This window comes from Echiichthys vipera (assembly GCF_963691815.1).
Source record: "Echiichthys vipera genome assembly, chromosome: 7".
NCBI lineage: Eukaryota > Metazoa > Chordata > Actinopteri > Perciformes > Trachinidae > Echiichthys > Echiichthys vipera.
Window position 1 is genome coordinate 31,986,988 of NC_139832.1, and position 16,932 is coordinate 32,003,919.

General features: G+C 43.1%; 1 protein-coding gene across 1 annotated transcript in view; it reads right to left on the minus strand.

Annotated features, from left to right (window-relative positions):
• Positions 1–3,661: 3,661 nt before the first annotated feature.
• Positions 3,662–16,932, minus strand: part of znf423 (zinc finger protein 423) — a 194,487-nt gene continuing 181,216 nt past the window's right edge. Inside the window, exon 21 of the mRNA XM_083917541.1 lies at positions 3,662–4,497. Within this exon, the coding sequence (XP_083773667.1) occupies positions 4,468–4,497 (30 nt within the window). The 3' untranslated portion in view covers positions 3,662–4,467. The remainder of the gene's footprint in view (positions 4,498–16,932) is intronic.

Here is a 16,932-nt window from a genome sequence, read left to right on the forward strand (position 1 = left end):
AGCTCCTACCCGCTGCCCCCGCTCAGGCTCTCAGCTATGAGGCATGAATGAGCGGCGTGTCTCGGTCTATCACTGGTTGGATTTGTTGGTGTGGCTGGATGGAGGTGGGAGGATGAACCGAGTGATGCTAGCTGGGATCTAACAGAGCAGCCTCGTCCCCCCCCGGAAACACACGGACTGACACCGCTGACACACAGACGTTTGACAGGGTTCGAACCGCTGGAGCCTTTGTCCTGCACCGCTTTGAGTGTGTAATGGACAACGACTACATGTTCCACACAACGTGGAGCTTTTTAGTGGCACGGCTCTACCGCACCGGTTGACTTCAACCAACTTTATTCGTGTCCAGGTCAATCGTCGCGTCAGCTGCAGGGACTGTCTGCATTTGGCAGCTGTTGTAAAAAGTGGGAGGGTATGGTTTGCCTGTCCCCCTACACCAAACAATAGAGACATTAACAAGATAAACTAGGAGAACACTTTATTAAAGGTAGAATATGGAGAATCTGTATTAATAGCTATATATATTTTTCCTTAAAAAAAAATTGAAAGTATTACTTTTCCATAAAAAAATATATCAGACTGAATTCATATTTTACTTTTTTTTTTAGAGGTTTGACAATGACTTTCTGTTCTGTTGTGTTTCCATGGTAGCAGCCAATAGCGTTGGCCGTTGCTGGTTGCCAGGGTTGTCTGTTGTTGGGTGCAGCTACTGTAGGCTGGCACTGGGTGAAATGGAGTTTGCCAATCCTGCAGCTGCTTCGGAGCCTCAGTGAAGGGGGCGTTATTTGTCCCAGCAGCTGAGTGAGCGGAGACGGGCAACAACCAGAGTCACTATAGGCCGAGCATTCACTCCATGGACTGAGAGAAAGGAGAGAAACGACATTAAAATGCACGCCCACATGGCTACGCTTCTCATTGATGCTAACATCACTTTCATCTTTACTTAGCTGGAACGGCTAACGCTAACTGTCACTCAAACTCATCTAATCCTTGTTTTTATGGTGTGATGTGCTGGAGGGGATGGGTTCAAACAGGCTCACACAGACTCCGGTCTCCTTTAGGCTACTGGGCCGGATCTGACCAACCTGGCAACCCGACTGCTGGACTTAGTTTTTGTAGTTTCGACTACGATCTTGAGACACTAGATGGAGCTGTTCTGCTCATTCTCCATATTCAACCTTTAAGGCTGGAATCATCTGCTGCCTTAATGGGCCCATTGTAATTCCCCAGTTCCAAGTTACTGGTGCTTGTGGTAATAAGTAACCAACATGACATGTAGGCTATAGCACAAGTTGAAAAAATGTAATTATGCAGTCTTTGTAATTGTAATGTCAAATGTGGTTATGTCGTGTTAAATAAAAGTTGTGACTTCGGGGAGACCAGGGTTAGTTTTTACTCTTGCAGGAAATTCTCTCATCAACTCATCTTACAACCGTCACTCCTACATTAGAGGGACGATTAAGGTCTTGGGTTGAAATGAGAATCCCTTTCCTTTTTATAACTTATTTTGACACAGAGTTATTATCCATCAAAGACACTCTGACACACTGTGACAACATACCCAATCATGGGGTTTGAGTAGGTTTTTTAAGCTAGAGACAACAAATAAGTTGTAAAATGACAGACTCACCAATGCTATAATAGGCTACTTGCCAAGGCATGTTGTATTCTCCTATTTGTTTAAAATCGTGAATGTGAATCATGACTATTTGTTTGAATTATCTTTTATTAAAGCTATAGTATCATTTGTCATATCATTAGGAATATAACATCTGACGTGACAACCAACCCCCAAAGCAGTATAACAACCATTAATTTTCTCTGCAGATTGTTTCATTTGAATATTTTTCAATGAATGTCTGAAGGCAGAAGACAATAAGCAGAAGATTAGAGAAAAGTCAGAAAAATAACTGCAGCAGAAATCTTTTGATCCCAGCTAAAGATCTTAACACCCATGCTGGGGTCCACATACAGTGGAGATCAAAATTAGAGAACAAAGTATGAAAACTTGCTTTATTATGAAATATTATTTCATCATTCATAATTTGATATAACATCCTCTGTGTCTATACATCTGCTGTACTAGCATGTTTTTTTAACCAAGGTACTTTAACAAAAACCTTTATTTAGTGAAAAAAACAGTGATCAAAATGAAAGAACCCTTTCAGATCCTCCCAGTTATTGGTGTTAATCTGTACCTGGTGACAGTTGACTTCATTGTTGGACACATCTGTTCATCTGCAGCTCTCCTGGTTACTTTATAAGATGGAAGCTGCTCTAAGGAGACTGAAACCCTGAGACAGCAGGTTGTCCAGATGAAGGCCAAAGGGAGGATCAGTGTCTCATCGTTTAAGATTTTCTAGAGTAAAAACCCACTCTGCAGTGACCAAACCTCTCATCAGCAGAAAGAATCATAAGGCTAGACTTGCCTTTGCTGAGGAGCATGTTGTGTGGACAGAGGAGAACTGGTCCAGAGTGACTTCAGTGATGAGAGGACGTTCAGTTTATGTGGGTCTGATGGAAGCATTATGTTGGGCGTAGGACTGGGGAAAGACTGAACCCAAAGTGTGTAAAGAAGTCAGGGGGATGTTTTCTGCAGCAGGAGTTGGGCCTCTTGTACAGCTACATGACAGAGTGAATGCAAATGTTTATGTGAACCTCCTTCAGCAACATGCAACACCTTCACTGTTATTGTCTCCCTATTAGCTGCAATTTTTATACAATAAGACAATGTCCCCTGTCACACTGCAAAACAGGTGAAGCAGTTCTTTGAAGCTAAGAATATTGAAACAATGAAATGAACATAGTCCAGATCTAAACCCCATAGTGAATCTCTGGAAAATCCCTGGTAACAAAGTAAGTGAACTCCAGTTAGTGAACTGTGGAAGAGAGTGAGTCAGAATGGATCAAGATCAAACCAGAGCAGTGTGAGAAACTAGTGATGTCCTGTGGGTGCAGATGTGCTGAAGTCATTCAAAGCTGTGGCCTCTACACTTCCTGTTCATTTCTGAATCCTAGAGAAGAAAACACTGTTCTATAATTCTGATCACTGTTTTTTTCATAAATTAAAGGTTTTGTTGAAGTGCCTTGGTTATTTAAAAACATGCTATTACAGCAGAGGTATAGACACAGAGGATATTCTATCAAATTGTGAACAATAAGAAAAAAAACTGTATTTCACAATAAATCAAAACCTTATACTTTTATATTCTTTTCTTGATCTTCCCTGTAGTTATTATGTCTTCTAATGTTTTGAATACATTCTGTAAATAATTCTGAACTGCCTTTGTGCATGAAATGTTTTATGAAATATGTGCCTTTCTGCTCTGAGCTTATGGATGTCCATCCTTGAGTTTGATTATCACTTCACCATCATGTGTAGCTCTGAATCCCCTTCTTTATTTCCATATGACTGCTGCAGTTGAATATTAGAAATATTAATGATTGATGACACTTGTATGCATGCAAGCTCACACATTAGGTTCTTTTGAATAAATGCAAATCACACAGAATTTTTTTATTTGTCATTTATTTATTTGTTTTATCTTTTTTGTCTGTACTAGATTATTGCAATCTGGTTAATTCACATTTAAAAAGCAGTCATTGACCAGATGCACTGAAATCGATGATATTCATTTTTACAATAACCATTATAGGCCCCATAGAGACTGGAAAACCCAATCTAAAAAAAGAAACATCTGTGTGGTTTTCTGCACTTTATTTTGTTTAATGTATTTTTTGATAGTAATTACAAAAAGGAAAAATATGTAACAATAATAATAATAATAAAAAGGAGAGTTGGGGAAAAAAAACTCAGGAATATTACAACTGGCAAACAAACAATCACAACACAGCACAAGTACCTACTTACGGCGAGAAATGAAAGGTACAAAAATGAAAACAAATCAAATAAGCGCATATGGCAGAAGGAAAAATCAAAGAAATTGGCACCTATGAAGTTAAATACAATAAGCAACTGAGGGGATGACCAAGTGAAGCTTTATTCTACAATCTATTTTTAAAAAATCCCAAAACAAAGGGTCTTTTTTTCCTTTTCTATTTGTTAAAAAAAATAAAATGCCTGACCTGGGGAGTGATGGGTGGGAGGAGAGGAACGGAGAAGGGGGGGGAGGAAGAAGCTGGTGGTGTGTTGGGAGTGGGGGGTTGGCAGGGACAATAAAAAATACTGCACGTACAATACCTTTTTTTTTTCACTCCTCTCTCTCCTTCATCTAGCTCTTACCGTTTCTCTCACCCACTTTTTCCTTTCTTTATTTAATAGCATATCCCATTAATATTCCTTTCCCCCGCTGCTCCTAATAGCCGCGCCCAGTGGCGCGATCGTTAGAGTTTTACATGTGAGTAGCAAATGACACTTTGATTGGCTGTGATGTGGAGATGGGAGTCCCCTGCCGGCTCCGGGTCGGGGGCCCCGGCTGAGCCGAGAGATCCTGCCGGGCCTCGGTCTCACTGCGCGTGCTGACTCAGTGTGTGATTCTGGAGGGAGAGAGGGAGAGGGAGAGATAGAGGGAAAAAGTGAGAACACATGATGAGAGAAATAATGGGCTACGTGAGCATAGTGCTTTCCACTCGCACCCCCACCCAATAATAGAACAGAAGAGAAGAGAAAACACAACTGCCTCCCACAGTACAGACAGCAAGGCCTCCTCGCTTTCTACATAGTCTGAGGATGAGGAAGAAGAGGAGAGAGCAGAGAGGAAGAAAAGAAGAGAAGCAGACAAGGCAATTCTACTACAAACTAGTGGGTACAGTACTGTGGTATTGCTGCTCACACTGATTTTGAGAAATATGAAAAAAAATATTTGTTTTAAAAATGTGTGTAATTGTATTTATGATAGGTACACTTATCTTGTAGCAGATTTTAAAATGTACCCTGCACAGATGAATTGCTTATATTAGACATAGAACATTATCAATGGGGGTTCCTGTGGGTAAAAAGTATCTATATTTTTGCACGTATTCGCAGACAGAAATACTGTATACCTAGTCATCCAGTAAACGAGGAGCCTGGTTTTAATAATTACAGCTCGTATAGTATTTGTTCTGTTTTTGTTTCATATCTTATCGCTGGGAGCGCCTCGATTTGTTTATTCAGATCTGCGAAACCCTTGTGTCTCTTGATATTGATTAATATTTTACAAAGACCGTCTCCCTACCGTGGAGATGCCCGCACTTCCATCTCTCCAAAGGCATCAGCGCACTACACATCAATACATAATCACAATGCAAAAAACACCTCTTTTCAAAATTAAAATTCACAACAGCAGTGAGAGCACAAAGGGGGACCGCTGCAGCAATCTCTAGGTAAAAAACTACAGTGGAGAAAGCCAGATTCAGACACCGATTCGTAGGCATCAATGACGGAGGTAGGCACGCGTGAAAACGGACACAGTATACTGCACACGCACATATCACTACTAAAATGTTTTAGTAATGTATTAAACCTTCTTACTGAAAGATCAAAACACGTCCACAGGCCTGTGCAGGCTTTGTCCTGGGAAAGTTGGAAACAAAAATATGCAAAAACATGTTCATGTTTGCCTCACACACATTCTTGCACACACTGCTCCAATCAGCCCTCTGTGACTGTTCCATATCAGCGAGTATGGGGAACTGAACTCATGATAATCTGGATCTGCTGGTTTGGAATTAAGCTAGAATCACATCTGAAGCAGTAGAGATACTGTGTGTGTGTGTTTGTGTGTGTGTGTGTGTGTGTGTGTGTGAGATGGGGAGATGATTGGAAAGATTTCTCTGGGAATTTGTGTGTGTGTGTGTGTGTGTGTGTGTGTCTGAGAGAAATTTCCACTAGGGTGTTTCCCCTCCTCCTCTCTCCTCATTTTCCCCAGACTGTTCCGGCATTCTCCCCGTGAAACTCTCTCTCTCACACACACACACACAAAATCCCTCTGAAATCTTTTCCTATCATCCCTACTTCTTCACACATACACACTCTCACTTACAGACGCACACAACACACACAATTCCCAGTGAGATCTTCCCAATCAACGCGCCCCCCCCCCCCCCCCCCGCCCCTACCACCACTAAAAGCAGCTTTCTCAGATTAATCGCTCTCTCACACAGATAGGCCCCACTACAGACAGAAAAAAGAGGACAAAAAAAAGAACAGTGGATGGGAGACTAAAAAAGAGGCGGGGATATGGGGATGAACAGAAAAGAGAGGCGAGGAGGGGTGGATGGGGACAGAAATGTGAAGGATTATACGTGGTTTGGGGTTGATAAATACTTATTTGTCATTCTATGGCCCTTATCTTGCTGTGCATGTTTCGTTGAGCCCTTTGGTGTGCAAAGTGTGTGTGTGTGTGTGTGTGTGAGAGAGAAAGAGTGAGAGTGAGCGAGTGAGAGACAGAGACAGTGCATGCTGTACGACTGTGTATGAGAGTGTCTGTCACTAGGCTTTAGAGGCCAAGCTAGCCTGTCCAGGGAGGAGCAGAGGGTATTAATGCCCCCCCACACACACACACACACACACACACACACACACACACACACACACACACACACACACACACACACACACACACACACACACACACACACACACACACACACACACACACACACACACACACACACACACACACACACACACACACACACACACACACACACACACACACACACACACACACACACACACACACACACACACGGTAGAAGGGTTTCAAAGAAATGGGTGAGCAATGAGTGAAATAACTTACAGGACAGTGAAAAATAAGTGTGTGAGTGTGTGTTTGTGTTTGTGGAGGCCTCTCCAGTGAGGAAGCAGATCTCATTGGGAGCCACTGACCCCATTATGATAGAAAACGTCTTCTCTCTCTTTCTGTCTGCTGCCTCGCACTCTGTTGCTCTCTCTCATCCTCAGCCTCTCAGCTCCATTGGCAAGATAACTGACTGCATTTCCTCTCCCCGCCAGATGAGGTCAGGCTCATTCCTCTTATTATTATTAGGAGAGGAGAGGAGAGGATGACCTCTAACACTGAGGTCATATATGAGGCATTAGAATTATGAATGGAGAGAAAAAGTGACCAATAGTAGAACGATTTCAACAAGGTGTGTGTGTGTTTGTGCGTGAGTGTGTGTGTGCGTGTAGTCCCTTTCACACAGTGTGTTGAAGGTGGGACTGTCTGCCCTGCCGTCCGTATGATATGTGTGAAGACAGAATGGAGGACGAAGCTGTTGCACTTAGCAGAGCCAAGCGGACGTCTGTGTGTATAGGACTGAAATTGACAGAGCAGCTCACTCACACCAGACGCCAACGCCTCTTTTTGCTTCCAGAATGCTTGCACGCCATCTACAATCACTGGGGCTGAACTACATCACCTTTGCTCTGGTTCAGTGTGAAAAAGCAGGGTAACTTCATTACGGTGATTTTGCGGAATCTGGGTTTGAAAGGGTCTTGTGTGTTTTCCCTCAGGTTCTTTGGGTCCTGCTGCTGCAGTATTGATTTGTAGACGGAGTGAGGGATGGAAAGCAGGGAAAGAGGAAGAGGAGGGAGGGATGGAAGGAAGGAGGGAGGCCACAGTCACTCCCTGGAGGAGCTTGCAGCGCTGCCGTGGACTGCTGGAAATAGCCCAGAGGAGAGGAGAGAGCGAGGGAGAAAAGGATGGAGATGAGAGAGGAATGGGATGGATAGATGGATGACACCCGGTCGTGCAACGCACTTCAAATGACACACACAGACACCCTGACACCTCCCAGTTACTTTTCTTCATTAATGTTGTTACTGGGAGCTTGGTATTGATTATGCAGAACTGTGTGTGTGTGTGTGTGTGAGTGTGTGTGTGTGTCTGACACACTGTGACATCTGCTTGCAGAAGAGTAATTGATATATTCTACAGAAAGATTGGGTGACAGAAGGGGAAGTGAGGGGGAGGAGAAGCCTGTTTGTATATATGGTGTTTACTGTGGTGCTAGGCCTGAGATTAGTGCAACTCCACACCTGCAGATGTTTCACAATAAAAGCCTACCAGCAAAGCGAAGGGCTTATAGTCCCTCAACCTTCTGGGAGTGTTTAAATGTGAAACAGATGAAGCAAGTGTGAATGAATGTGCTTTGATCGTAAACAACAAAAGGCTTGTTATTAAAGACAGGGTTACTCAACACTTTCCATTTTCAAGTTCCAGACTTTTTTAGAATTAAATTTCCAGAATTCTCAGAGGATTTTTCAGTCAATATCTAACATCTGAGTACCAATTATTAGATGATTATTATGTAAATAAATGGTTTTAAAATCCAACTTTTAACACGCATGTTAAATTCTGATTATGTATGCCATTATGTTAGATAGACATTTTACCTACGTGTTGTAGCTCATATAAGTGAATGAACTCTGTTCAACGCACAGCACACACAAGTAGAAAAAAATTCAATAAATGAGAATCGAAGTCGCACGGCCAACGGTAACCATGGTAACCCAACACCATTCTACAGCCAGCTTGATCAGTTTCATATCTTCTACAGGTCGGCTGTGTTACGTTAGTAAACTTGTTTATATTAATATATTTTATTTTAGAAAGTGAGATAATTTTCTGGGAACAACACAGACATTTTTCCAAAGTCTTTTCCCTTTTTCCGAACTTATCCAGATCTGTAAATGACTCTAATTAAATTCCATACTGTTCTGTAGTGCTTAGGAACCTGTATATTTGTGTAAAAATGGATTTGGAAATAAAACCCAGGTTCTCCCTTTCAGCTGAGACAGGAAAGGCCTCAACCACTTTTTTTTGTTGTTTATTTTTTTATAACTCTGCTGCCTGTTACTGTAGTCTATTTATTCAAACAGGAAAAACATTTTTTTTGGTTGGAACAGCCTCTCTCAGTTCATGTAAGTCAATATCGTTTTGTAAAACTCACTTCCTGAACGGCCTAAATTAAATGAATATGAACATGAACCCTGGTTTGGACTTTATCTAAATGTAATAATACTGTTTTCATAGCAGAGGGTGTGTGCGCTGTAATGGGAAGAGCCCATCTTCCAGGCCAGGCCAGTCAATACAGAGGCCTGACATTGTTTTTCCTAAACTGCTTAGAGAGAGAGCGAGGCTAAAGCCTGCAGAGCCCTGGGCCCAGGGGAAATATGGCCCTGTCGCATTACCCACGCACATAACTGCCAGACACACACACAGGCAAGCATTCTACTTACATGCGCAGCTAAGAGCACAAGCATGCACAGACAAACGATGCCAATAAAGAATTTGCAAAAACTAGAATAAACAATAGTATGTGCACACAGACACACACACACAAACAGTCTCATGGGGAAAGGCAGAAGGGTGAGACAGAGGAAACTGAGCGATAGAGATAAGAGAAAATGTAATCTGCCTTGTCCTGATCCTCACTGTTATCTACTGCATTACACACTAAATGTGTGTGCCTGCATTTGTGTTGGTGTGATGGTTGTGTTTTAGCGCTGCTGTCACCTTTAATATGTGTGTGTGTGTGCCTGTGTGTGTGTGCCTGTGTGTGTGTGTCCATGATCAGTGTCATGCCTGCTCTGCTTCATGTGGACAGCAGAAACATACAGGTATCTGCTTGCATGCACCATCTGGCCTGGACTGAGACGGCAGAGGAATAAAGCAGCCATCTTGGAACATCACGTTAAAATAAATTGAGAACAATCAGACTTTGCCACTCACACACATGGGGATGACCTTGTTTGGGGGCCAAGTCAGTAAAATGGAAAAATAACTTTCTATCAGCCACAGATGCACGCACGCACACGCGCGCGTGCACACACACACACACACACGCACACACACACACACACACACACACACACACACACACACACACACACACACACACACACACACACACACACACACACACACACACACACACACACACACACACACACACACACACACACACACACACACACACACACACACACACACACACACACACACACACACACACACACACACGTGTCAACTACATCTTGAAATGTAGGGGCCAGCTATAATAGACACAGAAAGAAGAAGCAACGAAGCAATGCTGTTGGAACAATGCCGTGTGTGTGTGTGTTTGTGTGTCTGCTACCTCCATGTTTCAGCAAGCGTCTGTCGGTACGTGAATTTGTGTCAAATGTCTGCGTACGTGGGGTAATTGGAGACAGTCCAAATGCTATATGTGTGTGTGTGTGTGTGTGTGTGTGCCCCATCTCCTCTGCTGTTTTTAACACTAAATGAAAAATCACCTTAGTCGCCTTGTGGTCTTCTTTGGGTTCAGTGTATTTATAGCTCAGAGCTGACACTCTTCCAACAGAGTTAGTGTGTGTGTGTGTCTGGGACGAGCAGATGGGCTGTCTTAGCCCTCTTCCTCTGCTCCCTGGCTTGTCTTTAGCCCCACCCGTCCAGGACAGGATGCTGCCTAGGGAGCAGATCGAAAATAAACGCACCTCCTGCCCTTAACATCCCGCTGACACGTATTCCCTGCTCCCCTCCCACTCCAATTTTCTCTGTCTCTTGCCCCTCATCTCTCCTCTTCATCCCTCTATCTCTCATCCTCTTATTGTAAACAAAACTCAACGCATTACTTTTTAAATTATCTATCCAAAATTTCCTTTCTCCGCTTTTCTTTCCAGCCAAGTCACGATGACCACACCTGGCACCCCGCCCAGAGTGACCTCTCTGACCACGTCCTGTTTGGAGAGCTCTCTCCCTTTCTTTCTCCCAGGGGGCTTTCCCTCTCCTGTGGCTACTGGCCCAAACAACCAGGTTTAGACCAGTAAACACAACCCAAAATACACTCACAGCATGAGGGGAACACTCACAACCACAACGTCAAAGGCGCACACGCATGGATCTGCACCAGATACACAGCGAAGGTGAGAGCTCCCTGCTGGAAGCTGTTACACAAAATAGGAAGTGACCTCACCTGCAGCACAAGTAACCCATCATTCCTGGGCACCACATGACACATTTGAGTCACACCATTATAGGGAAAAATGTGGGTATGGCGAGAAAATGAGTGATCTCTCAAACTCACACACACACACACACACACACACACACACACACACACACACACACACACACACACACACACACACACACACACACACACACACACACACACACACACACACACACACACACACACACACACACACACACACACACACACACACACACACACACACACACACACACACACACACTGCTCTCAGGGCTGAGGAATGTGGTCCTTGTAGACTGTGAAGCTGAGTGCCAGATGAGGACCGAGGCCTGCAGACATGGGTGACAAGACAGACAAACATGTACACAAGCATCCAAAAACACTCAAATACAGGCAGGACACTGAATGTGTAACATGTGTGCAAGGAAGCAGGAACGCACATACGCCAACACTGGGTAAAATGTCAGGCAGACATAAATGAAAAATGCATTTAAAGGTTACAGTTGTACAAATAAATGCACAGACATGATCCATCCAACACACACATGAGCTCACAATTCAGCAGAGCGTGCTAGCTTTCCGTGTCACTGTCATATTACTGCACACGCCCAATCCCCATGAGTCCCTAGGGAGCCAGCTTTTTTTGATTACCATGCATCCTGAACTGGCAGAGGGGCAGAAGGAAAAACTGAGAGAGCACTGACATACAGATGGATGAGTGAAGGAAGAGAGAAGAATGGGTTGGTTGATACAGGAAGGGATAGAAAGAGGAAGAGCAAGTGGAAAGTAATAGCAGAGACACAGTACAATGCCCCAACAAACAAAACAGAGTATATGTCTTTTTAGAAGTGTGTGTCATTCACTTTTATCATTTAAATGTCAACAGAACAATTTGATTTGGAGACGAGTTACATGCGTGACACAGAAGTCCTACAAATATACTGAAATAATGACTTTTCAGTTTGGTTAAAAGCCATAGAAATGCTTAGAGCTGAAACAATTAGTTAAAATAAAGACGCTAGTCTATCAGGGCACAAGAGACAAACAGAGACAGACAACCATTCACACTCACATTCACACATACGGGCAATTTTAGAGTCATCAATGAACCTAACACGTGCATGTCTATGGACTGTGGGAGGAAATCGGAGAACCCGGAGAAAACCCACGCAGACACGGGGAGAACATGCAAACTCCACACAGGAGGGGCCCTATTAATTAATTAATTTATTATTATGATTATTATCATTATTACATGCACATATAATGCAAGCCCATAGCAAATTCCGCCTTTTGTATATACTTGGAAATGTTAAAATGACTATTATATTATATGAATCAGTAAATCAGAAAATGGATACCAACTCTAACATTTACGATTTTAGGACATTTTTGACACATTTATCGACATGTTCAGTTTCTTATTGTTACTCTGTTTCTAAGGATGTGCTTTAAATGAGACTAAACACCGAGGAAAAAAAATGAAAGTGAACACACACACACACACACACACACACACACACACACACACACACACACACACACACACACACACACACACACACACACACACACACACACACACACACACACACACACACACACACACACACACACACACACACACACACACACACACACACACACACACACACACACACACACGACAGGAACATGGTCCAAGCTGTTCGAACCCCTCCAGGTGCTGGCTCAGAGTGGAGTTCCTTTGTATCTGCCTCTGTTTATCTCTTTCTCCTGCTCTGCATCCACTGGTTTGTTCTTGTGCTTTACATCAAAGCAACTAGTGACCTCTTTTTGTCATTTTGCCCTCTGTCGCCCCCCTCACTGTGCCTGCCTTTTTACTGTCTTCTGATGGAAAGTTCTTCAAGGCATAAATGTATACACAAATATATTCTCAGTTGATTAACCAGTTCCATATTGACATTTTCTTTCTTCTATTTAAATCCCAGATGAACACAAGATGCTTTGCATTTATAGTGGGAAACAATGAAAACTACAAAACCCCAACAGTATAAAGGTAATAGTTCTAGATAGACATCATCTACACTAGTTACTTGTCTAAAGTTTTTTATCCATCAGATTGAGTTAAAACTCAGTATTACAGTATTACATTCTGCATTTTTGAAACGGCTTTGTTGATTTAGTTCTATTGCTTTGCATCGTTTTGAGTATTACAGATTTTTTTTATACAATTGCTTCCGTAATTAAGGTTGTTTAGATACTGCTCTGCACTCGTATCACAGAAACCTCCTATCTTAAGTGTTAAGTTAAGAGGTTTTTCCCAATTCTTAACTAACTTTAGAATCCTACCTTATCTTACACCATCCTATCTTATCTCTCAGGAAATCCTTAATCAACTTTTATGACTGTTACCTAGCAACCAACACTACTTTTTTCATCTCATCATGGGGCTGCACAATTATACTACATTCCTGCGAATGTACAAATCTTTGCATCAAATTAAGGAGAGCTGGACATCAATATTTGACGATTCAGAAATTTGTTCGTTGCGTAGGTATTTGGTTTAAAAGTTTTGGATTTGGATATTCTTTTTGACTAATGTCTGGCTGAGTTGTGTTAGAACTGAGCAGTCTGTGTGTAGAGATCTGTATGGTTACACTGGAGCAGGCTGGTGTCGTTTTCAGGTGATTTAATGAAGATAGGCACAGCCAATGGCCGCGTAATGCAACTGCTGGTCGACTCATGCTCTTAGATAAAGAAGCACTTGATTAGATACATAGTAGTGTTTTCTGTCAGTGGAGAAGTCATTTTAAACACCAGTATTGCATGTTAATTTAATTGTGGGAAGCCAAAATCATGACTGCATACTGAAACATACATTGAAATATTAAAAACACTGAAGCAAAGACAACAATGGGTCATAAGCCTGTGAATATTTTTGTCCAATATATTTGTCCAGGTCATTGTAATCCCTAAAGAAATTTAAGTCAGAAGCAACTGGACTTGTCCAAGTCCAGTTGTTTTTGACTAAATTTATTTGGGGATAACAATGGGTCATTTGTCAGTCGCCGGGTCGGCCTCACCAAATCTCTAACCTCTAGCATCGTGGCCCAGTGTAGCCTGTATCTGCTTATGAGCGCTTATCATCTAACTGCAACCAACCAGTAGAGTCTGCCATGAGTCCCATTTTGTTTGTTGTGTAAAAGCAATAAAATAGCAGCCGTACGGATTAAGCACGGTAGTTTGTACTACCTTGTGGACAATGAGAGTTAGGAGACATTTAGGATGCTTGTGCAATACACTTTTCCATTAACTTAGGAACTGGCTTTCTTCCTGAATCAGGTCCTGACCCAAATAACCATGGTTACCAAACAGTTCAGATAGGCTGTGCAGGTGAAGAAGAGTTTCTTTAAAGCAGTAGAAGCTGCAGTACTTTGGTAGTAGGAATTGTTGTATCAGGTAAGGCTGGCTGGCCCCCTCCGTTTGTCTCTGCCTCTCTCTTTGAATCTCTTTTTGTTTCTGTCTCTCTCTCCCCTGCTGCAAATACCTTCAAGTCCAGGGATTCAGGGAGGTAGAGTATGTGTGTGTGTGTGTGTGTGTGTGTGTGTGTGTGTGTGTGTGTGGTGTGTGTTTTAATGTGCCTGTCCCAGGTCCCCATTCTAATAACACAGAGTCTCCCAGTGAGCGGTGGGGCAGCTGAGTACGCTCCCCTGGAACGCCACAGGGATCTACGGATCAAATTCATACGCACATGCACACACACACATACCAAGGGCGTCAAGGGATCTGTGGATCAGAGAGAACACACTATGGCTTGACACAACACTCACTGACAGTAACATCCAGACATTGGCAAACATGCACGCACAAACGCGCGCACGCACACACACACACACACACACACACACACACACACACACACACACACACACACACACACACACCCTATTGCCAGTTCAGCCACATCCACACCTTTCCATAATTCAGTTAGAGGGAGACAGTGAGGCTCTTAGATTCAGACAAAGACAAAGACAACATTATTCACAGACAGACTACTAAACACAGTTCGTTTCACACATACACACACACACTGTCCTGATCCTGACTGCAGGTGTTGAACAGTCTGTCAAGCTATTCTCTCCTCATCATTAACCACCAAAATAAAGATTGTATTCATTACTTTAGCTTGGAGGGAAAGGCTTTAAATATTCCTTTCATTTTCTAGGTATAGACAGTATACAGTCACTGCTGAGAGGGTACCCCATACTGGTACAATATAAATGAATACCATGTCAGTGATATAGTAGCTCTGATGCTGGGAAGTGGTCCCATTTGCTTTTAGTTAGATCTTTGTACAGTACTGTATGTCTGTCTTTCTGTCTGGCTGTAGATTTTTCCATCCTTCTCTGTATGTCTGTATCTTCATTTCCCCGTTTCCACCCATCTTCTGTGTACACTACATGTTCTTTTAACTGTGCCTATGAGGGAGTGGAGCCCTGCTCATCTTTGTGGCTGTATGCGCGCACAACTCTCAAATATTCAACACCACTGGGACGTGGGAAAGGCAGGAGATCGGGTGGAGGGAATCAACACACAAACAAACGAAAGGATCCCCCACATCCATCCATTTATTCATCTGACCAGCAATCCACCCATCTAGCAGTGTTTAAATATTAACTGGTGCTAAAAGAAATTGTGTAGCACAACAGGCAGAAAAGGGGATGATTAGGGAGGAGTGCAAGAGTGATGGATGGATTGAGGGAGAGGAGAGGGGGAAGCATTAAGGGCAGAAGCTGTAGTATAGCACCCCCTGGAGGCTTTAAACGAGTGTCTGTCAGGAAATGTAACACGGAAGAGAGTCAGAGCTGGTGTACAGCTGAGTGACTTTTTCAAACTGGCTATGCTACAACAAGAGGGGAACACAGTCTCCAAACATCATGAAACAGAACATGCTGTAGATATTTGGATACGGGATCGATAATGGAAACTGCAGTCAAAAGTACATCTTAAAATATTGTATGAATGCAAAAACATTTTAAAAAACATTGACACAAACAGTTTTTTTTCACAGCCACGCTAATTAAAAGAAAGAAATTGAAACAGAAAGAAACTAAAACAGAGAGAATGAGAAAAGTCCTGTGTGTCTGGGAGTAAAGACAGAGATAGATCCAGAAGGACCTCACTGATCAGGGCCACAGCATTTCTTATTTACACACACACACACACACACACACACACACACACACACACACACACACACACACACACACACACACACACACACACACACACACACACACACACACACACACACACACACACACACACACACACACACACACACACACACACACACACACACACACACACACACACACACACACACACACACACACACCAAAACATTTCTTATTTACCAGCTTACGTCTGCACTATTTATGGGGCACTGGGGAGAGGCACAGAAGAGAGGAAGAGAGGAGAGGGGCTAAAATATGCATAGGGGCTGGTTCTTCTGGGACAGACCGGGGAGTCAGAGAGAGGGAGGAAGACAGAACACGAGGAGGCAGGAAGAGAGAAAGTATGTGTAAGGGATAGATAGATGAGGTGAAAGCAAGTGATTGAGAGAGCGGTAGAGAGAAAGCGAAGGTCTTTGTATACAGAGGGAGCAATGGAGATGGAAAGAGGGACTGAGAGTGCAATCAGGAGGATGATGCAGCGACGTGTCCATGCAGCAGGGACCCTTGGGTGTGTGTGTGTGCGTGTGTGTGAGAGGGAGAGAGAGAGAGTGAGCGTGACATCATATGGCCCCTCTGAGGGGTTGAAAGAGGTCAAAGCCTTTTCGAGCTGGCCAACCAGCCTTCTTCATCCATCCACACCTCATTAAAACACACACATTACCCCATTCCACTTCTCTGGCAGATGCAAGCACACACACACACACACACACACACACACACACACACACACACACACACACACACACACACACACACACACACACACACA